This window comes from Leguminivora glycinivorella, chromosome 6 (genome assembly GCF_023078275.1).
Source record: "Leguminivora glycinivorella isolate SPB_JAAS2020 chromosome 6, LegGlyc_1.1, whole genome shotgun sequence".
Lineage (NCBI taxonomy): Eukaryota > Metazoa > Arthropoda > Insecta > Lepidoptera > Tortricidae > Leguminivora > Leguminivora glycinivorella.
The window spans coordinates 2,488,224-2,512,772 of NC_062976.1; the positions used below are offsets into that span (position 1 = coordinate 2,488,224).

The 24,549-nt window shown below is 38.5% G+C and overlaps 2 protein-coding genes and 1 long non-coding RNA gene across 4 annotated transcripts in view; 2 read left to right on the top strand and 1 right to left on the bottom strand.

Annotated features, from left to right (window-relative positions):
• LOC125226933 (thioredoxin domain-containing protein 3 homolog) overlaps positions 1 to 13,483 on the top strand; it is a 47,473-nt gene extending 33,990 nt beyond the window's left edge. Inside the window, exons 4-10 of the mRNA XM_048131113.1 lie at positions 8,173 to 8,322; positions 9,377 to 9,575; positions 10,307 to 10,477; positions 10,857 to 11,014; positions 11,469 to 11,683; positions 12,218 to 12,443; positions 12,912 to 13,483. Coding sequence (XP_047987070.1) covers positions 8,173 to 8,322; positions 9,377 to 9,575; positions 10,307 to 10,477; positions 10,857 to 11,014; positions 11,469 to 11,683; positions 12,218 to 12,443; positions 12,912 to 13,100 — 1,308 coding nt within the window. The 3' untranslated portion in view covers positions 13,101 to 13,483. The remainder of the gene's footprint in view (positions 1 to 8,172; positions 8,323 to 9,376; positions 9,576 to 10,306; positions 10,478 to 10,856; positions 11,015 to 11,468; positions 11,684 to 12,217; positions 12,444 to 12,911) is intronic.
• A 2,427-nt stretch (positions 13,484 to 15,910) lies between these two features.
• On the bottom strand, positions 15,911 to 18,704 carry LOC125227477. The gene is made up of 2 exons (XR_007177185.1): positions 18,204 to 18,704; positions 15,911 to 16,124 (listed from the first exon to the last, which is right to left on the bottom strand). It is a non-coding gene; the product is annotated as an uncharacterized LOC125227477 (long non-coding RNA).
• An 805-nt stretch (positions 18,705 to 19,509) lies between these two features.
• Positions 19,510 to 24,549, top strand: part of LOC125227137 (inactive hydroxysteroid dehydrogenase-like protein 1) — a 29,125-nt gene continuing 24,085 nt past the window's right edge. For both annotated transcript variants that reach the window (XM_048131358.1, XM_048131359.1), the window contains exon 1: positions 19,510 to 19,807. In XM_048131358.1, the coding sequence (XP_047987315.1) occupies positions 19,648 to 19,807 (160 nt within the window). In that variant the 5' untranslated portion in view covers positions 19,510 to 19,647. The remainder of the gene's footprint in view (positions 19,808 to 24,549) is intronic.

A 24,549-nucleotide genomic window follows, 5' to 3' on the forward strand; every position in this document is an offset into this window, starting at 1 on the left:
TCCTGGATCTCGTGAAAATCTTTCAGCAGATCACACCTGTAACTTGACAAAATCGAAATTTCATACCTAAGTTAAAAACAAATCTAAAAGCATCCTGAATGCCTAGAACTCTTTTGTTTTGTACAGTCTAGGGCCACAGCTATCATTTAAGACCTAGTTCTCTCCTGGAACTCGTGAAAATCTTTCAGCAGATCACACCTGTAACTTGACAAAATCGAAATTTCAAACTTTATTTCAAAAAATTCTAAAAGGGTCCTGAATACCTGGAACTCTTTTGTTCTGTACAGTCTAGGGCCACAGCTATCATTTAAGACCTAGTTCTCTCCTGGAACTCGTGAAAATCTTTCAGCAGATCACACCTAAAACTAGACAAAATCGAAATTTCAAACATGACTTTAAAAAAAATCTAAAAGCATCCTGAATGCCTAGAACTCTTTTGTTTTGTACAGTCTAGGGCCACAGCTATCATTTAAGACCTAGTTCTATCCTAGAACTCGTGAAAATCTTTCAGCAGATCACACCTGTAACTTGACAAAATCGAAATTTCAAACATGACTTTAAAAAAAATCTAATAGCATCCTGAATGCCTAGAACTCTTTTGTTTTGTACAGTCTAGGGCCACAGCTATCATTTAAGACCTAGTTCTATCTTAGAAGTCGTGAAAATCTTTCAGCAGATCACACCCGTAACTTGACAAAATTGAAATTTCAAACATGATTTAAAAACAAATCTTAAAGCATCCTGAATGCCTAGAACTCTTTTGTTTTGTATATTCTAGGGCCACAGCTATCATTTAAGACCTAGTTCTCTCCTGGATCTCGTGAAAATCTTTCAGCAGATCACACCTGTTACTTGACAAAATCAAAATTTAATACCTAAGTTAAAAAAAAATCTAAAAGCATCCTGAATGCCTAGAACTCTTTTGTTTTGTACAGTCTAGCGCCACAGCTATCATTTAAGATTTAGTTCTCTCCTGGAACTCGTGAAAATCTTTCAGCAGATCACACCTGTAACTTGACAAAATCGAAATTTCAAACATGATTTTAAAAAAAATCTTAAAGCATCCTGAATGCCTAGAACTCTTTTGTTTTGTACAGTCTAGGGCCACAGCTATCATTAAAGATCTAGTTCTATCCTAGAACTCGTGAAAATCTTTCAGCAGATCACACCCGTAACTTGACAAAATCGAAATTTCAAACATGATTTTAAAAAAAATCTAAAAGCATCCTGAATGCCTAGAACTCTTTTGTTTTGTATATTCTAGGGCCACAGCTATCATTTAAGACCTAGTTCTCTCCTGGATCTCGTGAAAATCTTTCAGCAGATCACACCTGTAACTTGACAAAATCGAAATTTCATACCTAAGTTAAAAACAAATCTAAAAGCATCCTGAATGCCTAGAACTCTTTTGTTTTGTACAGTCTAGGGCCACAGCTATCATTTAAGACCTAGTTCTCTCCTGGAACTCGTGAAAATCTTTCAGCAGATCACACCTGTAACTTGACAAAATCGAAATTTCAAACTTGATTTCAAAAAATTCTAAAAGGGTCCTGAATACCTAGAACTCTTTTGTTCTGCACAGTCTAGGGCCACAGCTATCATTTAAGACCTAGTTCTCTCCTGGAACTCGTGAAAATCTTTCAGCAGATCACACCTATAACTTGACAAAATCGAAATTTCAAACATGACTTTAAAAAAAATCTAAAAGCATCCTGAATGCCTAGAACTCTTTTGGTTTGTACAGTCTAGGGCCACAGCTATCATATAAGACCTAGTTCTATCCTAGAACTCGTGAAAATCTTTCAGCAGATCACACCTGTTACTTGACAAAATCGAAATTTCGAAACTTGATTTAAAAAAAAATTCTAAAAGGGTCGTGAATACCTAGAACTCTTTTGTTCTGTACAGTCTAGGGCCACAGCTATCATTTAAGACCTAGTTCTCTCCTGGAACTCATGAAAATCTTTCAGCAGATCACACCTGTAACTTGACAAAATCGAAATTTAAAACTTGATTTAAAAAAATATCTAAAAGAGTCCTAAATACCTAGAACTCTTTTGTTCTGTATAGTCTAGGGCCACAGCTATCATTTAAGACCTAGTTCTCTCCTGGAACTCGTGAAAATCTTTCAGCAGATCACACCTATAACTTGACAAAATCGAAATTTCAAACATGACTTTAAAAAAAATCTAAAAGCATCCTGAATGCCTAGAACTCTTTTGTTTTGTACAGTCTAGCGCCACAGCTATCATTTAAGATCTAGTTCATTCCTGGAACTCGTGAAAATCTTTCAGCAGATCACACCTGCAACTTGACAAAATCGAAATTTCAAACATGACTTTAAAAAAAAATCTTAAAGCATCCTGAATGCCTAGAACTCTTTTGTTTTGTACAGTCTAGGGCCACAGCTATCATTTAAGACCTAGTTCTCTCCTGGAATTCGTGAAAATCTTTCAGCAGATCACACCTGTAACTTGACAAAATCGAAATTTCAAACTTGATTTCAAAAAATTCTAAAAGGGTCCTGAATACCTAGAACTCTTTTGTTCTGTACAGTCTAGGGCCACAGCTATCATTTAAGACCTAGTTCTCTCCTGGAACTCGTGAAAATCTTTCAGCAGATCACACCTAAAACTTGACAAAATCGAAATTTCAAACATGACTTTAAAAAAAATCTAAAAGGGTCCTGAATACCTAGAACTCTTTTGTTCTGTACAGTCTAGGGCCACAGCTATCATTTAAGACCTAGTTCTATCCTAGAACTCGTGAAAATCTTTCAGCAGATCACACCCGTAACTTGACAAAATCGAAATTTCAAACATGATTTTAAAAAAAATCTTAAAGCATCCTGAATGCCTAGAACTCTTTTGTTTTGTATATTCTAGGGCCACAGCTATCATTTAAGACCTAGTTCTCTCCTGAATCTCGTGAAAATCTTTCAGCAGATCACACCTGTAACTTGACAAAATCGAAATTTCATACCTAAGTTAAAAACAAATCTAAAAGCATCCTGAATGCCTAGAACTCTTTTGTTTTGTACAGTCTAGGGCCACAGCTATCATTTAAGACCTAGTTCTCTCCTGGAACTCGTGAAAATCTTTCAGCAGATCACACCTGTAACTTGACAAAATCGAAATTTCAAACTTTATTTCAAAAAATTCTAAAAGGGTCCTGAATACCTAGAACTCTTTTGTTCTGCACAGTCTAGGGCCACAGCTATCATTTAAGACCTAGTTCTCTCCTGGAACTCGTGAAAATCTTTCAGCAGATCACACCTAAAACTAGACAAAATCGAAATTTCAAACATGACTTTAAAAAAAATCTAAAAGCATCCTGAATGCCTAGAACTCTTTTGTTTTGTACAGTCTAGGGCCACAGCTATCATTTAAGACCTAGTTCTATCCTAGAACTCGTGAAAATCTTTCAGCAGATCACACCTGTAACTTGACAAAATCGAAATTTCAAACATGACTTTAAAAAAAATCTAATAGCATCCTGAATGCCTAGAACTCTTTTGTTTTGTACAGTCTAGGGCCACAGCTATCATTTAAGACCTAGTTCTCTCCTGGAACTCGTGAAAATCTTTCAGCAGATCACACCCTGTATCTTGACAAAATCGAAATTTCAAACATGATTTTAAAAAAAATCTAAAAGGGTCCTGAATACCTAGAACTCTTTTGTTCTGTACAGTCTAGGGCCACAGCTATCATTTAAGACCTAGTTCTCTCCTGCAACTCGTGAAAATCTTTCAGCAGATCACACCTGTTACTTGACAAAATCGAAATTTCGAAACTTGATTTAAAAAAAAATTCTAGAAGGGTCGTGAATACCTAGAACTCTTTTGTTCTGTACAGTCTAGGGCCACAGCTATCATTTAAGACCTAGTTCTCTCCTGGAACTCGTGAAAATCTTTCAGCAGATCACACCTGTAACTTGACAAAATCGAAATTTCAAACATGATTTTAAAAAAATCTTAAAGCATCCTGAATGCCTAGAACTCTTTTGTTTTGTACAGTCTAGGGCCACAGCTATCATTTAAGACCTAGTTCTCTCCTGGAACTCGTGAAAATCTTTCAGCAGATCACACCTGTAACTTGACAAAATCGAAATTTCAAACTTGATTTCAAAAAATTCTAACAGGGTCCTGAATACCTAGAACTCTTTTGTTCTGCACAGTCTTGGGCCACAGCTATCATTTAAGACCTAGTTCTCTCCTGGAACTCGTGAAAATCTTTCAGCAGATCACACTTAATACTTGACAAAATCGAAATTTCAAACATGACTTTAAAAAAAATCTAAAAGCATCCTGAATGCCTAGAACTCTTTTGTTTTGTACAGTCTAGGGCCACAGCTATCATTTAAGACCTAGTTCTATCCTAGAACTCGTGAAAATCTTTCAGCAGATCACACCTGTAACTTGACAAAATCGAAATTTCAAACATGATTTAAAAAAAAATCTTAAAGCATCCTGAATGCCTAGAACTCTTTTGTTTTGTATATTCTACGGCCACAGCTATCATTTAAGATCTAGTTCTCTCCTGGATCTCGTGAAAATCTTTCAGCAGATCACACCTGCAACTTGACAAAATCGAAATTTCAAACATGATTAAAAAAAAAAACTAAAAACATCCTGAATGCCTAGAACTCTTTTGTTTTGTACAGTCTAGGGCCACAGCTATCATTTAAGACCTAGTTCTCTCCTGGAACTCGTGGAAATCTTTCAGCAGATCACACCTGTAACTTGACAAAATCGAAATTTCAAACATGATAAAAAAAAATCAAAAAGCATCCTGAATGCCTAGAACTCTTTTGTTTTGTATATTCTAGGGCCACAGCTATCATTTAAGACCTAGTTCTCTCCTGGAACTCGTGATAATCTTTCAGCAGATCACACCTGTAACTTGACAAAATCGAAATTTCAAACTTGATTTAAAAAAAAATCTAAAAGCTACCTGAATGCCTAGAACTCTTTTGTTTTGTACAGTCTAGGGCCACAGCTATCATTCAAGACCTAGTTCTCTCCTGGAACTCGTGAAAATCTTTCAGCAGATCACACCTGTAACTTGACAAAATCGAAACTTCAAACTTGATTTAAAAAAAATTCTAAAAGGGTCCTGAATACCTAGAACTCTTTTGTTCTGTACAGTCTAGGGCCACAGCTATCATTTTAGACCTAATTACGGCCTAGAACTCCATGAAATATTTGAGCATAGCACTGTATTATGTTTGAAAAATTATATATTATTAATGTTTTGTTTTTTTTTGGATTTGTTACTTGAGTAAGAGCCTAGAACTCGTGAGTTCTGTAAACGATGGAGCTAGATCTTTTATTTGGTTCCAAAATTACATTTGTGTGTTTATAAATTACACCAGCAGAGCATGTGTGAAGTTAGCATATCAATTTATTTGAAAATAACTGCCAAATCCTGGTGATGGTCAGTGCTTTGGTTTATTTTTGTCAGGAACTCCTGGTTTTCGTGTGGCGGAGCTGTGTACAAAATTTTAATCCATTCGGGAACAAATGATATGCTGGAGTGGGAAGTTAGCATATCAATTTGTCAAAATCCATAGTAACGATTTTTTGTATAAATATGCCAGAACTATTGTTATAAAGTATCAGGAACTCTAGAACTATTGTGCATGCTAATAGAACTCCAATAAAAACTTGATTTGCTAGACTTTGATATGCCAACTTCACAGACATAATCTGCGGCGTATCACGCTTTAGCAAGTATGTCAGTGTGAGAGTGACAGATGTCTTATCCACGTGGATAAGTGATAAAATTGGCAGCATGATACGCCGACAGGATCATTCGCAAGAGAAATCAAGGACATATCAAGGATAGGAAAAGGATTGCAAACGAGAGGCTATAAGTAGGTACACACGAATCTAACAACTTTTGACATAGGTTTGGGCGTACCTTAGAAACCAGATAAATACAAGTTTTACATACTCAAAAAACTAGAAACTGACAGGAGCTGGATGCGAGCAGCCGAATCGAACACGGCGGCGTGAAATTGGGGAGGCCTATGTCCAGCAGTGGACTACGATAGGCTGAGGATGATGATTGATGATAATGATGATGATGATTAGGTATGATGAGGACATTGACGACGACGACAAAAAAACATTTATTTTCCTTTATTGCCAAATCGGTTCAAAACACGAGTGTCTAAAGCTCCGTGAAAGCTCCCCAGTGAAACTATTAGCAATCATAAAAGCCGCCAATCAACTATACTAACTTTGCAACAATTATAACTTTCTTTCCAAGAAGCCTCGGAGTTATTTCAAAAAGAAAGTTTTGGTGCTTTTCAGTGAAATCATATGATAATTTCGGCTTGTTTTACGAGTTACAAAGTAGAATAACTTAGGTTTTACTTTAAGTAGGCTTAGTATGCGTAAACTGACATTAAGGCAATAAAACATGTCTTATTGAGTCATTATCTAACTTTTATAGTACCTATATTTATAGAAGAAAAGAAGCTCAAATATGCTTTAATACTTATACTTATTTTAATACTTATGAACGGTACCTTTTATTCATTTCTCAGAGCGAATTTTTCTAAAACATTGGATTGTATATGTAGATTGAAATAAGTAATATCCATACTGATATTATAAATGAGAAAGTGTGTGTGTCTGTTTTTCCGTCTTTCACGGCAAAACGGAGTGACTAATTGACGTGATTTTTTAAGTGGAGATAGCTGAAGGAATGGAGAGTGACATAGGCTACTTTTTGTCTCTTTCTAACCCGAGCAAAGCCGCGGGCAATAGCTAGAAACTAATAGATATTTTATTTCAATTTTACGTTAGGTACTACTCTAGAATTCACTTATTATTTTAATTAATTTATTATTGAATTAATTATTGAAGAATTGTGAAGTTTTTTTTTACGGAATAGAACGACGGGTCCCTCAGAGTACGTAGCCAAATGCATAAACGCTTACGATATTATCGTTATCGTACTAGCTATTTCTATCGCTCTTCGGTATTGACGCAACAGAGTCAGACTGTTTCGAACAGCGATCGTCATTTCGGCTACTTAGGCCGGCAGCCAATGACTTTCGTTGACGCTAGACGCCGATCGAAATGCAGTCTGACTCTGTCGTGCCAATACAGAAAAGCTAAAGCGATAGAGATAGCTAGCTACTATAACGATATTAGCGTGAGCGTTTGTGCAGTTGGCTACGTACCCTGTGTTTCTAGAACCCCATTCCCTACAAGCGTCTACATAAGTGGCAGAAACACGTGTCATGTGGAGATATCGACCAAACTTGCGATAGTTGGAAAAGCCTTCGAAGCGATGACTATTGTAGTGGCACGACATGTGCATGTATGTACATACCTACTTGTCTACGTGGAAAGACATTCACACTTTATTAACCTACTTTGTACTGCACAAATTCGACACTTAAGTATACTTTCTGGAGTGTCTATAATACAACGAGAATCAGAATCTAAAATCCATTTATGATGATTTAATTATTTTTTACATTATCCACAAGAAAGATCCATGTCAAGACATGATCTTAAATTAGGTACTAAAATAGTTGTCTTTGCTTATTTATCGTCATGGGGTCAAATCAGAAAGAGTCATGTAACTTCTATAATTTTCCTTCGTTTGTTCCGAAGGTACTGAAAGAGACTCGTGTACCATGTAGGTACCTACTGAGCCTGTGAAGGACAAGATACTTTTGTAGGTATTTTTATATTTGTGACGTAACGTACTAAGGTCAAATTCTTTGAAGTTGTTTGCATGCATGTTATCATAAATCTATGAAGGTTTTACGTAAAGTTAAAAAATGTAAACCGTAGTCAAGTTTTACTGTAGTTGCACAAGTGGAGTTGATTGTTGAAGACAAAGATAACCTTTCTAAGTTTTGCCGATGTTATGAAAAGGAAAGGTGACGACCCATTCTCACTAAAAACGTAGTTAATATTTGCCCCTTTTTGCCGCCATGATGTGATATTTTAAACATATTTAGTACTAAGTTTGACCTTATTGTATTTAGTGTTTACTATGTAGATTCGATTCAATTTTAATTTCTGTGTGATGCGCCCCCTGTAGTCTATTTGATGAGCTGTCGTCATTTGTTTTTAAAATTAGGTGCTAAAAACAGTTAAAAAATTTAAGGCCTCTTCCTGTAATCTCACCTTAAACTTGATTTCAGGCCGGTCAACTAGTGAACATAATCTTCGGTGCTAACGCGCCTCGCATCGCGCGGACCATCGAACAAGAGCTGAAGAATGAGGAGTTGGCCAAGAAAGGGGAACGGGAGAGGCCTCAGCGGGCCCCTCACGAGCTGACTCCGGAAGAACAGGTACTTCATACCGGGTTTAAACAGGATTCATGGCCTGTATCCCAGGGACTGTCGAGCAGAAGCTCAAGATCCAGGAGTTGGCACAGGATCACCTCACGAAAAACAGGTACAAGAAACAAGAACAGGATTCATGAAGAATGTGGAGTTAGCCAAAAAAGAGGAACGGGAGAGGCCTCAGCGGGCCCCTCGCGAGCTGACTCCTGAAGAACAGGTAGTTATTTACGCTGTTCAAATCATATTCAAACCCTGATTCATTCAAACCCTGATTCATTCCCTGGGTGCGTAGCCGAATGGCACAAACGCTCACGAAACGAAACGCTAGTAGATACCTATCCCTATCGCTCTTGCGTATTGGCGCGACAGAGCCGGACTACGTTTCGTTTTCGTTTGGCGTCGGAGAAATGCCATTCGGCTACGGGGCCTGTTATGTTCGGAACATCAAACAAGAACTAGTCGGCACGCACAAAGTTTCATTCCGGATCTTTAGTTGGTGATGGTTTTACAACATCTGTTTTTGCGTCGCGCTTTGCGCGAGCAAGACTTCGTCTCTTAATAGGAGTCGGAAATATTTTGTAGCTCGAAACTTACCTGGTGCACGGTTCAAACCAAACATAAACATAAGGACGGCTGCGATGGACCAATGATGGTTTTATGAGCTGTTGAATTCCTATAAGTATTTAATAATAAAAAGAAGTCTTACAAAACTAGAGTATGGTTTTATTTCGTTAGATATTAGGTGACAGAACAGATCTCTGACAAGTAAAAATATCATAACAAAGGTAGAAAAAGTATAACGGTATAATACATAAAGAGGCCGTCATCAACAGTCGGCTCTAGTCATTCTGTCAAGGTCACATTATATCTATGTATCTATGATGCGGTAGCACCTTCATTACAAGAAAGTCTAGGGTATCATCACAACACCCACGGGGACATCACTCACACCACAGACGACGACAAACTGAGACGATAGAGGGACGATGACAGGGTAATATAGGGTAGGGTACCTATCATAAGGTATATGCGTGGCATTATCTGTTTTACTTTCTCTCAGGAGGTGGCGCTAGCGCAAGATAAACTACTCGCTGAACGTCGCGAACGCGAGCGCGCCGCAGCGGCAGCTGAGCGTGAAGAGCGTCGCGAAACGCGCGCGCGTCGCGTCGACCAGCACTTCGCTGACGTTTGCGCTGGCTTGCTTCTTCCGCATGCGCAGAAGCATTTGAGGAAGGTGTCCGATGCTTTGGAGCCCTATGGTAAGTCTCTTTGTGACAGCCAGTTAGCCGTCACACGAGGAGTTTCCGGTGGTTTCATGTTGAGAAGTATTTTACTTGGAAGAAAAATAAAAGGATATATTATGTGTCGAGTCGACCAGCACTTTGCTGATGTATGTGCTGGATTGTTGCTACTACATGCGTAGAAGAATTTGAGCCTTTTGGTAAATCTTCAATAGGAGTATTTTGCCCGGGAAATAGTAAAAAAAGCGTCATTCGTTGCGTTGAGCAGGATCAATGCAAATGATTGGTTGCTGCTTCATCCTAGACACAGACATGATAACTTACATCTTGTTATTATTCAAGACCGTTCAAGACTAATCCATGAGTACCTTCAATAATAGTTTTATAACCTGAATCTTTCAATATATAGCGGCCACGTTGAACCACCTGCCCCTCTAGCACAACTTGCCTTGTCGCGCGCGAGTCCATATCTACTTGAAGTCGCGCTTGATGTATGGACTCGCAAGGCAAGTTGTGCTAAAGGGTCTGGTGCCGTAGCCGAATGGCATTTCTGCGACGCGAAACGAAAACGAAACGCCGCGAAAGGTAGTCTGGTTCTGGCACGCCAATACGCAAGAGCTATAGAGATAGATATCTACGAGCGTTTCGTTTCGTGAGCGTTTGTGTCATTCGACTACGTGCCCTGATCTGATATATAATTATGGTCTTTCTTCTGAAGATACGTCGTCTCAACAAAACTCATTTTTCAGGCGTCCTAGTCGCGGACAAATGTCCCCTGCTCCTCGGCAAGATGGAAGCGCGTCGGCTGGCGGTGGAAGAACCAGAAATGGGTCAGCCAGCAGCCATGGCTGCTCTCACAGAGCGACCTTCTTTAGCGTTGCTGCTGAAGAAACAACCGGATAGGGAAGGAGATGTCATAGGTGGGTTTATAATGATGAATTCACTATCAGTGGTAGGAACGACGGCCTTCATTTAACTTTGCGGCTACAGAAACAACCTGATAAGGATGAAATCAATTTTGATGAGATTACTTTGGGATCTGAATATGTAGGTAGCGGGAATGAACGCTTCTAATTATCGTTATCATAAGGTTCAGATCAGAACACTTGATATTTTGAACTTGAATAATACAGAGCGCTAAATGCTAGTGCCTTCCATAAAATAACACAGTAAGCAAATAATGATTGACAAGTAACAGATTCTATTCGTAATAACAAATATACGACAACACGTGAAATTTGGATGGCGACATAACCTGAATGGACTTCTAATTAAATACAATATCCTTTGCAATTCCAGAGCTCTGCCGCCGAGCGTTATACGGGGAAGGTTTGGAAGAAGAAGAACGCCCGAAGAAGCTGGTGTGTGACGAGCTACGCCTGGACGGAGTTCCAGGGGTATACGTGCCAGCGGACAGGCATCAGCGGGCTGCTGTTTTAGAACTGTTGTTTCCAAAGGTAAGGTCGCTAAGTATTAGGTCCTAGAGAAGACTATTGCAGAATATTGCAGGAAATTTCATGATGAGACAAAAACTGTGGACGTATGTGTGTCTCTTGTTTACGTCGCTCAAACACAATTAGGAAGAGCGTAACTCATCTTGTTCTAGCTACAGTAAAACAGTTCTTCTTTAACTGATCTTATTTTTCTCATTGACTTATGTTACTTCGTGTAATGAACGTGGAATACGAGCACCCAAAATGGCTGCGCATGATGCTAACTCATCAACGAGTTCAGATTCCGCCATTTTCACCAAGGCGTATCAAATGGTGTTCCGTCGTAATTGCTTTATCCTTACAGCTCGTAATATTTCAAAACAGCCTTCGGTTTTCGGATGAAGTCGAACGTAATCATACAATGACCAATGGCTATAAAAATCGAAAACTCCCTCACTGTACTTTGCTTCTCCCTCAGATGGTAGGCGCAGTAGTGGAACCCCTCCCCCCTCCCGAGGCCCCACACGTGGCCATGATGTTCGGTGCATGGCAGCGGCGCGCCGTGCTCGCAGCCGCTGCCAAGTGTGCTGCTCGTGTGCTGAAGCACGGTTTCTTTGCTGACCCCAACGTGCAAGAACCGAGGCTGCTGTGTAAAACAGCAACGCAGTATGAGGACAGGCTGGAGAAGGACTAGTAAGTTAGCCTTAATCGGTTCTTAAAGTGAGGGTTACGGAAATCATAGATATTTAAGCATTGTCGAATTTTCTGGAAGTAGATTGGCCAAGTGCGCCGCCCGCGTGCTGAAGCACGGCTTTTTTGCCAACCCCAACGTGCAAAAGCCGAGTTTGCTGTGTAAAAATTCGGCGCAGTATGAGGACAGACTGGAAAAAGACTAGTAGGTAAGTTAGCCTTAATCGGTTCTTAGAGTGAGGCTTACTCACGCAAAATCATAGGTAAGCAAGAGGTAAGCATTCTCGAATTTTTTGGAAGTAGATTGGAGCATGGCAGCGCCTGCTTTTGAAGGTTTGGAAAGATTACAGACTGGTACTCGGCTACTCGGTCTGTAGGTATGCGCATGATAATGTACCTAAATGTAATGATAATGCTCTTGATATAATTTTGATGAATATCGGATTTCACCCAAGTCCAACAATGGTGTGAAGGGTTCCATTTACATGAAGTCACAGGTTCTGTCTCAATTATTAAAAATCAAATCCATCTTTTCAGCTGCGAAACCATAGTCCTCCAAGTGGCAGTGGGCCTCGCAGAGCCTGAACTGGCGGACCCAGCCGACCTATTCCCCCCCGGCCCCCCCGCTGAGCTACTCTCCCTCGGTCCCATACACGTCAGCGTGGACGCTGTGGAAGGTGCCCTGGAGTGTGCCAGGTTCTTCCCGCCAGGGTATTGCGAGCCGGAAGAGAAGCCGAAGCCGAAGATTAAGAAGAAGAAGAAGGTAAGGTTTCCTTAGCTGCAAGACCAAAGCCCTGAAAGGTGAAAGCGCGTTTGGAAATTGGAAGACCAAACACGAGTAATGGCTACTTACTTCAAAGATTTTGTTTTTACATATACCTACGGCAAGATTGCGATTCGGCTAGTAGCTAAAAATTGTCACTATCCGCTATGAAATCTTATGATGTCACTATTAGCTCCAACAACTGCTGCTAGCTTATGTTTGGCATCATCTTAAGACGTCTCGCTTGTCAGCATTAAGCAGTAGTCAATAACATGGTCTTTCAACATTAAACACATGTTTGTTGTTGTTGTTTGTTGTTGTTTTGTGTTGTTAGATTGTGTTGTTTTTTTATAATTTGTTATATATAGATATAAGTACATACTAACATAGTCCGTAAGTTACTATATTTCACTAACAAAAATATGGATCATTTGGTCTGAAATAAACGATTTTTTTTTTAATTTACAGAAGCGTCAAGGCGAGAACAAAGAAGAGGCCGTGGACCCCGCGCTCTCCGCCACCCAGTCGACAGAAGGCGAGGCCTCCGCCGAGGCCGAGGCCGCCGAGACCGCCGAAGACGAACCAGACCAGGACGAGGCCGATGAGGACGAGGGTGCAGTGGATAAAGCCACGTCGCCACCGCCCATGGCTGAATAGAGATTCGTTTGTTTTTGTAGTCTATACCTACCATCAACAGTTGGTTGGACATTCATTTGTTTTTTAGCCTGCACCACGCCGATAGCTGAGTAGACATTGATTTGTTGGAGAAGGCCTAGGCCACCGAAGTCGAAGCAAACCAGGCAGACAAGCATGGTCGCGTGTTAAACTATGGCCGTCCTTTTCACACTATATGTAAGTGCGATAGGGACGACCTGACGTTATATCGTTTATCACGCGACCATGCTTGCCTGCGAACGAGGGGGCAGTAGATAAAGCTATGTCGCCGCCGCCCATGGCCGAATAATAGATTCTGCCATAGATGATACTTACAACCTGTTCTTATTGATTTCCGTTCTTTAATGTAAGGTTCTTTTTTTAGATCAATTTCATGTAATTTCTGTAATAAACTAGTCTCTTAACTCTTACTGTTATCGAGTTATTGAAAAAATAAATACCTATTGTTGGTCAAATAAGTGTATTACTTACTAGTATTATTTATTTTGCCCATGTCTTCATACTAACAAGCGATTTTTGATTGGATAAAGCCGATTCTGCGTTGATATTAGGTTTGGGGAAACCCTAACAGCGAGGTAATTGCCAGGAACAAGAATAAAAAAACCGGCCAAGAGCGTGTCGGGCCACGCTCAGTGTACGGTTCCGTAGTTTTCCGTATTTTTCTCAAAAACTACTGAACCTATCAAGTTCAAAACAATTTTCCTAGAAAGTCTTTATAAAGTTCTACTTTTGTGATTTTTTTCATATTTTTTAAACATATGGTTCAAAAGTTAGAGGGGGGGACGCACTTTTTTTTCCTTTAGGAGCGATTATTTCCGAAAATATTAATATTATCAAAAAACGATCTTAGTAAACCCTTATTAATTTTTAAATACCTATCCAACAATATATCACACGTTGGGGTTGGAATAAAAAAAAATATCAGCCCCCACTTTACATGTAGGGGGGGGTACCCTAATAAAACATTTTTTCCATTTTTTATTTTTGCACTTTGTCGGCGTAATTGATATACATATTGGTACCAAATTTCAGCTTTCTAGTGCTAACGGTTGCGGAGATTATCCGCGGACGGACGGACGGACAGACAGACATGGCGAAACTATAAGGGTTCAAGTTGACTACGGAACGGGGCTTCCCCTGTAAAAACCTGTGCGATAAGAAATATACTCGGTCAAACAAGTCTGTCAGTAAATAAGAGCAAAGAAAACTATAGGTATCCTTTTCTCTAGCGCCCTAAAGAAAAGGATGCATATATAGTTTTCTTTGTTATTATTTACTGATCGACTTGTTTGACCGAGTATGTATGTAAATAAAATGAAATATGGAATTAATAATTTTAAAATCCAAATAGTTGCCATGGTTACCATTTTACGTCAAAAATGTCACAGGTACGTATTTAGTTTACTTTCTAAAATTTTATGTCGCACTGTAAATTTTTCCTGTAGCTATACTTAAATCTTTTGCTTAGTTAGGCCCACTTGCACCAACGAAAATGGTGGGTTTAACCGTTTTAACCCACCATTTTATATGGAATTTGACAGATGACAGCCCACTAATCCTGAGTTAAGTGGTTGGTACTAAGTGGGCCTTATAAAATTAAATGTCCTTCAATGTGTAGGCACGATACACAAAATCAATATAATTCTCAAGTTATATTAGATTAAAATTTAATAAAACTTGTTCATTGTGACCTCAAAAGTCACTATGCAGAGTTTGAACGGTCTTTTTTATTTCACCCTGTATATTTAACTAGCTTTTACCCGCAGCTTCGCTCGCGTAAAATTCGAAATTGTGGAATGCTCCATAAAAAATTCCACCCCCATTTTAACGAAGTTTGGGGTTAGAAAGAGACAAACAGTAGCCTATGTCACTCTCCATTGCTTCTACCACAGTATAAGGATAAATCAGTAGTTAATCTCCGGCAGCGGCGACGCGGTCGTTACTACTGCGCAAGGTCACGCAGGGTTGTACCTGTGCTACTGTCCTACTCGTAGTAACTGTGTATGGCGCTATGCTAGTACCAACGCTCTTTCTACCTTTTTTATCTAATAAAGTTTCAAGTACGTGTTTGTTTCTTAAATACTGACGAAATCGTATTTACATAAAAGGTTTGAATAGATGTTTGCACAATATTTAAGTAGGTACCAAACTTTCGAGCTAGATAGATCGCAGCATCTACCTAAATGTCGTTACAGATAAATCCTTATTGATTTGAATGTGTCATTCTAGCTTTAAATCTCACTTTTACGCCATTTACGTAAGCAATAATGTACCTAACACTGCAAAAATATAACAACCACTTACTTTTCTGGGTGTCTAGGAATTCTAAAGAACATTCTGACATTTCCGCATTTTGAGAACTGTTCTCCATACACCCATAAACACTACAGTAACGAAAATATGTCTTCGGTGCTGACGTCATTTTCTCCGGAACTCAACACGTCAACACAGCGCGCGAACGCGGCCCCGACTGTCCAGCCCAATACTTACCAGTTTCGCATGTATTCGGTGCATATGGAGAGTAGTTTTCGACACACCGCGCGGAGTGAAGTTTGTTAGAAGAGTTATTACTGCTTGCCACTTGAAAAATCACGTCAATTCGTTGCTCCGTTTTGCACTGAAAGACGGACAAACAAATAGACACGCACTTTCCCATTTATAATATTGGTATGGATTTTACAGTCCACATTTCCTGGCTTTGCGCCACAGGTCTATGTCTTAGGTAAGTAGGTATAAGTGAATCACGTTATTATTTTCTGTAAATAATTATAATTTTTAAATAAAACCTCAACGTTGTACAACCCACGTCAGTCGTCGGGCTTGATTTATTAATAAGATTATATTATCCTTATTTCCTTGAATCAATTGCCGCCATTTTTGTTTTGATCCAGTTTCTCGTGACCGTCCGTCTTCAGACGGTCTGTGCGTTCTTTCCGTTTGCGCCACTGGTCTCTTCTTTGAGTGTGTTTATCCCTTTTAGTTTATTCCGTAGTGTTTCAAATGATACTGGAAAAAAATAAACGGTTATTTTTTAAAGGAAATTAAATTTTGTCCCTACTGAAAAACGTTGTACGGTGATACAGTGCGAAAAGAAAATTCGTAACTCGTGTCGATTTAAAACACTCCCTTCGGTTGCATTTAATTTTATCGCCATTCGTTTCGAACTCCTCCTTTTTTCCGCTCTTGTATTCGTAATTTACTATTTAAGTAACTAATTTAATATATTAACCATATCGACCGTCATAGCATATATACACCCTGTTTTTATTGAAATCCGTTTACTTTAAGGGAAGATTCTTTACATTAAATACAATTAATTTCTCTAAGAAACTAGCGTCGTAACTTGAATGTTATTAAGGGTCTCTCACTCTCACACTAATAAATTAATTTATTATCTATGAAAATGATGTTTTTTTTGCGAATTTTACTAAAAGTGTTATACAGGGTGGTTCCTCGTAATGGAATTTAATGGAAAACAAAAAAAAAACACGGTGTAGATGGTCGACCAAAACTTGGCACTAAAAAATGGCGCGAAAATGTAGGGGCATCTTCAATCAATTTTTTTAAGTGTTATGACTATTCGATGTTTCCGCCAACGAAGAAAGGCATGACGTTTCATGAACACAATTGGCCAATTTCAAATTGGCCAATATTTGGTTGACCGTTTCAAATTTTCCGCCGGGGTGTTTTTTAGTGCCAATATTTAGATTTGGATTTAGTTTTTTTTGCTGAAAGCGTCTATACCTATGTGCTTGATTTTTCAAAATTTTAATTTTGTGGTTTTTACTCAGCAATGACACAACCAATACAATACAGCGTCACATAAGTAATCAGTAGTTTACCGGCCGCCGGTCGTGGCCAAGGTTACGCGACTGTATGACTGGTTTTAGAACCAACAAGGAAGTATTATGTCTATAGACATCCAAAAATGGTTTACGATGTTTTGGAAAACAGGAGATTAAAATACGAGATCAATTTTTGGCACAAAAATTAAAACTTATGAGGAATACTATCATAGCAAAACGAATGAAAGTTCTTTGTATAAAAGACATCGTAAGAACAATACCATCATAGTAAACAAAAAAAACCGGCCAAGAGCGTGTCGGGCCACGCTCAGTGTAGGGTTCCGTAGTTTTCCGTATTTTTCTCAAAACTACTAAACCTATCAAGTTCAAAACAATTTTCCTAGAAAGTCTTTGTAAAGTTCTATTTTTGTGATTTTTTTTCATATTTTTTAAACATATGGTTCAAAAGTTAAAGGGGGGGGAAGCACTTTTTTTTCCTTTAGGAGCGATTATTTCCGAAAATATTAATATTATCAAAAAATGATCTTAGTAAACCCTTATTCATTTTTAAATACCTATCCAACAATATATCACACGTTGGGGTTGGAATAAAAAAAAAATATCAGCCCCCACTTTATACATGTAGGGGGGGTACCCTAATAAAACATTTTTTTAAATTTTTTATTTTTGCACTTTATTGGCGTGATTGATATACATATTGGTACCAAATTTCAGCTTTCTAGTGCTAACGGTTACTGAGATTATCCGCGGACGGACGGACGGACAGACAGACATGGCGAAACTATAAGGGTTCCTAGTTGACTACGGAACCCTAAAAACGAAAGTTCGTTTGCGTAAACATCTTCATTAGAGTGTTAAAGGTAAGGTAAGAAAATCTTGTGAATAGAAAGACTACAGAAAAATGAAATTAGGTAAGGTAAATGGACTGCACTCGCTTCTGATTAATATATCTTAATCTTTTTACCAATGTTGACAAAATGACCGTGTCAAAATATATTAAACACAAGTTTTGACTTCGTGTAATGAGCGACTGCGTCGAATAATTGATTTATTTATTTATTTGGGAAACTATACATAACATCAATTTACATTAAGGTAAACAAACATAGTAATGATGTGCTTATTAAAAATTATCTTTCCCCATTTAATATAGAACTCAAAAAGCGACATGCGATTGGTTCATAGTTTATGCATGAAATCGCAGCATAAGTAGGGACAATTTTATTAGTTGATTACGCGTAAAATACTTAAATAAATTTCTTAAACAAAAAGTACGTACCACATTGCAAAAACGTATTTTGATCGTTCTTATTCCTACACAAGTAAACCAGTTCCATGGATGAAATAACTGCTACCACCGCCAATAACACACAAGCTATTATTGCTACTAACATCTTTAAAATCTATGTAAATAAAGAAAAACACGTTGTCACACGCGGTGAGTTTTTATCGTTTGAACAGATTTGACGGAATAATGATTTCGCGCTTAAAATATTCAAGTTCAAGTCGTTGCGCGTTGTTATGACTTATGTAAAAGGCACTTTGAGTCGAAAACGATTGCTTAGGCCGCTTCCTCACTCGACAACGCGGAATGGCAGTAAAGTACGCTCGGTACTTTTTTACCGATTCGTCCTTGAGTGCCTATATTGTAGTGTCTACATTTTAATTCAAAATGTAGCGCTTACAGACTGGCGCGGGCGACGAGGACGCGGGGCGGTTTACGTCAGGTCACTCACTGCGTGCGATTTTATTGGATTTTACAACAAAGTATCACCCTCGGACGACGGCATTATCTCGCGGCTGCGCCAACGTTTCTGCAAGATTCTATAATCGAAAGTAAGATATTTTCGATATCAATATGCATGCAGTATACTGAATACCGATTCCGCGTCGATAACTGAGGAGAATAACAATATTTTGAGGGCCTACCGCGAACTTTTCGGGGTTGGTCGGATAGCAAAAATAGCTCAGTATAACCAATAACTATTATGATTATAACGCTTCGACTGCGATATTTCTCAGTTGCTTTTCGGTGAAGGAAAACATCGTGAGGAAACCGGGCTAATTCCAATAGGGGTTAATTTACCAAAATTCGCCAAATCCGATTAAGTAGTAGAAAATATTACTTTAAACTAAGACGAGAATACTAGACTTAAAAGAAACAAGTTAAACCGAAATCTGAATGAAAGTTTTGAAAAGATGAAAAGCGCTTTAGTACTTATATTAGAATCCGATCATAATAGCACTATGATTATAAATAAACAAATATCATAGGACATTTCGGCGTCCGATCATAATATCACTATGATTATAAATAAATAAATAATAAATATTATAGGACATTCTTACACAGATTGACTGAGGCCCACGGTAAGCTAAAGAAGGCTTGTGTTGTGGGCACTCAGGGTTCATATAATTTAAACATACTGGATAGTGTATTAGCAAAGGCGCATCCGTACTAAACAGCACGAACGTTACGTGTAGGCGTTTCCACACGAACATCATGAACGAACGAACGTAGCTTAGCGAATCATTCATTCACTGACTCAGTCAGCTGTCAGCTCAGTTTACATCCATTCGTGATGCGCTCTCGACGCGGTCTGTTACCGCCTTTATAAACATCAAAACAAAAACATTCCAATTTTGAATTTTCATTTTAGAACATCACAAGTTTTTATGTAACGATTTTTTGTCTGATATAAATTGTATTACTGAAATAAGTCATGTTAATGACAATTCTCGCGATTTTTGGGGCGGTGGTGCTATTTTTCTCATTATTAAACTTTCTGTGGACTCCCTTGGAATTGGTTTCGTCCTATTTGATGCCCTTTTTTCTGCCATCGGAAGTGGAGCCGTTGTCGAAGCGATTCGGACCATGGGCGGGTGAGTTAAGACTCGATTTGTTGTTGTTAGGTTAGGTTAGTTCCGGAACCTGTTGGTCAAGCCGGTGTATTTTTATACCATGTTTATATGAGATACAAAAGGTACGTACGTAGGTATGATTTAAATTTAGCAACTTAATGAATAACACTTCATCGGGCGATATTTTGGTGCTAATTTGTTGGATATTGGTGCCTTGAACTTTTTATTAGACCTAATAAAAATAAATCCCTTATTTCAGACAAATTAAATATTGTCGGTGCCTGGCGTAATATTTAGAAAATGGAAAAAAAAAAATTTTCTACGGAAAATACGATAAGTTGCAGACTTATTACAAGTAGGGATAAGCAACTCGATTGTGTCGTCATAATCTCTTTAGTTCCATGTTTTGACAATTAATAACCTAACCACAAAATTAAAAAAAATGATAAAACCCCCGACCGCGGCATAGTAGACCGATTTTCATGAAACATGGCTAAGAACACTCCCGACTAACTCAGCTTTCAGACAAAAAAAACTAAATCTAAATCGGTTCATCCGTTCAGGAGCTACGATGCCACAGACAGACAAACAGACAGACAGACAGACACACAGACAGGCAGACACGACAAACTTATAACACCCCGTCGTTTTTGCGTCGGTTAAAAAAAGATGAGTTATCCATAAAATACCCTAAGTATTGTTCGATCATTAGTTTGATCAATGATCACTTTGATCTTGATATAATTCGATGAGCATTAGCATGACAATCGAAGTAAGGTCAGGTAATTAGAATAAGACGGGTATTTTAAACCGTTATTGTGTTTTTTTATAAGTTCTAATCACAAGGTCATTGTATTGTTTGAAATGACAATGGAAACATCTATAACGAACGTCTACTTTCATAATTTAGTTTTCAAAGTAGATGGGTGTGGGGGAGGGAGTGGGGGGTATATAAACAAGAAGCAGCCTTAGTCACTGTCCATCCCTTCAACTATTTCCACTTAAAAAGTCGCTCCGTTTTTCCGTGAAGGACGGACAAACAAAGAGACACACACACTTTCCCATTTACAATGGGAAAATGTGTATGTGTGTTTTGTTAAATGTTTGGAATTATTATATGCCTAGTCCAAAGGCCATTGCATTACGCCGTCAGAATGGTAGATAATTAGAATTAATTATGAAATAATTTTATAATTACTACAAGGAACTTAGTAGAGTCGTCAAGGCAAAATTCTATTACGGCGGTTCAATTAAAGCAGATCAGGCAGATATGAGGCTTTATTTAAAAAAATAATAGGAAATGACTTAATAGTATGTAGGTTACCTACATACATACTAGGCAGAGCACATGAAACTATTCAAGTTACAGAGCCACTCTTGGCAATTTAGCCCCCCCCCACACATCTAGCGTCAGCCCAACTGTGCGGAAAAGGACGCCGCGTCGACATTGCGTCGGCGACTTTTCCCGGAGGCGTGAGGCTTTGCCATACAGTTGGCCCGAAGCTACGCTCGCGTGAAGCTAGATGTGGGTGCCACCTAAGGGGTTGAAAGAAAACGAAATTGTGACGGTAATCATTATCATAAATACATTAGTTAATCGTCGGATTAAAACAGTGACCAAGTCTACAGGAACCCGGGTACAGTCACAACATAGCTATGAATACAGCCAAAAAAGACATAAATATGTATACACTATACATATAATTGTGTATAGACAATTTTGACGCTCGCTGTATTCACAATTTCACAGCTGTGTTGCTGACTGTACTCAGTGTCTTTGTTCCTAAAGAATAAAGGAATCATAAAATCGGTAAGATTTTCTAGTGTCTTTTTAACCGCCTTCCAAATCTCAAAGGAAGGGGTTATCAAGTCGTCTGTATGTTTTTTTTTTTAATGTTTGTTCCTCGATATCTCCGTCGTTACTAGACCGATTTTGAATTTTTTTTTTTTTTGATTGAATGTATATGCATACAGATTAGTCCCATTTTTCTCAGAACCCAGTTCTGATGATGGGATCCTGGAGAAATCGAGGGAACTCCTCAAATCTGAAAGGCATACATATGGTGATTTTTGTGTTTTTAAAGGAACAGCATGCATTTACGTACGGAACAGTGACATTTGGTGCAGTGGAACTCCTGATGATGGTCAGAATAGAACTCCTCAAATCTGAACGGCACACTTATAGTGACTTTGGTATTTTTGTAAGAACAGCATGCACTTACGTCCAGAACAGTGATATTTGGTGCAGTGGAATTGCTGATGATGGTCAGAACGGAACTCCTTAAATCTGAACGGCACACTTTTGGTGACTTTGGTATTTTTATACTGCTGATGAAGAGTGAGCCGCCCCTGGTTAGAGTTCCGTTCTGATAATCATTCTCATCTGTAAGTACTTCAGAATCATCCAGATTTCAAAATTGGTTCAGAAATGACGGAGATATCGAATAACAAACATTAAAAAATATACAGACGTATTGATAACATAATCCAACATTCATCACCAGAACATCAAAAGAAGGCGGTTTTTTTTTTCTTAAAAATTATGTCTATTTAAGTAGTTAACATTAATTAATCATTGGCATCGCACTCAAATGGAGCCAAGTTCAAACCTTGGTCTAATTAATTGATTAAACAAGTAATTGCATTATTGACGACGCTGCGTCACGTTGGCTTAGGAATTACTTAAGAAATATCTATTAATAAATATTATGGGGCAATCTTACATAACGACGAGGATATGTACCTAATAGTTATTTGTTTTACAAGGGGCAAAAGATGTTGTTTATACGTACCAGTGGCGGAGCGTCGATACAACTCGAAAGATGTATTGTTTACCAACGAAAATTTTAACTTACGTACGTGCCAATATTGATACCCGAGCAAGAAAAAATGGAATCTTGAGTGTTGCGAGGGTTTCAAGGCACGAAGGTAAAACAAACTTTGCCACCGACGGAAACCAAAATTTTTCACCATCCAACACGAACAAAATACTAACTGTAAAACATCAAACTAAATCATTTAACAATAACAAAACTACCATGTTATGTTTTTTTGTAACTAAGTAGATTTTTAAGGACACGAAGACATTGATTGCAAATATTGTTTTTACAAGCTATATGAAGACAGAGCACAAAACTACTTTTTTTAGGGCCCTCTTGGCAAATAAGGGGTTGAAAGAAAACGAAATTGTGAGCATTGCAGTGACAGGTTGCCTGCCTCTGCCTACGAGCAATTTAAGCCTAACCCACAGTCGCCTTCTACGACGTCCACGGGAAGACGTGAAATTTTCCGTCACAGTTGGGTCACAGTGACATTGATTGCTACAGCTTATAAGACTCCATAATTTTTTTTCAGTAAGACGAAAATTAAACCTCGCATTAAAATTGACCGAAGCCCTGCGCAGTGCATTGCTGTACGATGTGAAATTATGCACACCTCAAAGGTCGCCTGCTTTTACTATAGCTAAGTGGATACATGCATCATTGTAGGGTTAGCTAGGTAAACACACTTGACACACATTATAGACCGCCACCTAGCGCTTAACAAACGGCCAATGCAAAAGTGTCATTTTTTTATTAGATTTTTTAAGCAAGTATTTTAATAATTTATTAAGTTCCCAAATAGTGATGTGCAAGTTGTGGAAATTTTCCAAATAAATCTTAAATTTCTTTAAAAATTTACAAAACTTTCACGAAAAATAAAGGGAATTTAAATTTATAAAATGGAAGGTTTTTATCCATACAATATATGGAAACTTTCCATACAAAGTATGGAAAGTTTCCAAAGTTTTCCTATGTGAAAATTTCAGAATTTTGGAAAACTTCGGTCGGTACATCAGTATTCCCTATAATCGACGTTGTCACAACTCACCTTGGTCTACTACACTAGGCTTAACCAACTGATATTCGAAGAGAAATAGAAAAGTATGGAAGGACCGGGAATTCGTGGTTCGTGGTTCTTTCCCAGTACTTACCGGAATTGTCAGTCCCGATTCTGGGACTGTATATCAGTTTTTTTTTCTTTGTATATGACATTTATTTAATGTTTATAGTATAATAGTAGCACACCTCGGACACTGGCGATCAAATATATTGAAAGAGGCGCATTCCTAGCACACAGTCTTAGCCCGTGTAGGTGAACGCGTACTATGCTTGTATGAGTGAAATATGACAGGTTGACTGTTCGTGTTTTTGACAGGCGGTAACTGTGAGGTAACCGAGAGGGGGTGGGCGGCACTTTCAGCGGGGAGCGGGAGTGGCCATACTGTACGATAGTACTCTTTATTATACTGTGACAGTAGTGAAACTGCTTAAAAATACAAATTAAAATATTTTCTATGAGAAAATAGTTTAATTTGATTTGATCTAAGATTCTGGTAATCCGTACTGACAATCCCGACTAAAACGTTATTGCTTCCATAATGTTAGCATTAACAGAAGCAATCAATCATCATCCTCCTTGCGTTATCCCGGCATTTGCCACGGCTCATCGGAGCCTGGGGTCCGCTTTGACAACTAATCCCAAGATTTGGCGTAGGCACTAGTTTTTACGAAAGCGACTGCCATCTGACCTTCCAACCCGAAGGGTAATTAGGCCTTATTGGAATTAGTCGGTTTCCTCACGATGTCTTCCTTCACCGAAAAGCGACTGGTAAATATCAAATGACATTTCGCACATAAGTTCAGAAAAACTCATTGGTACGAGCCGGGTTCGAACCCGCGACCTCCGGGTCGAAAGTCGCACGCTCTTACCGCTGGCCACCA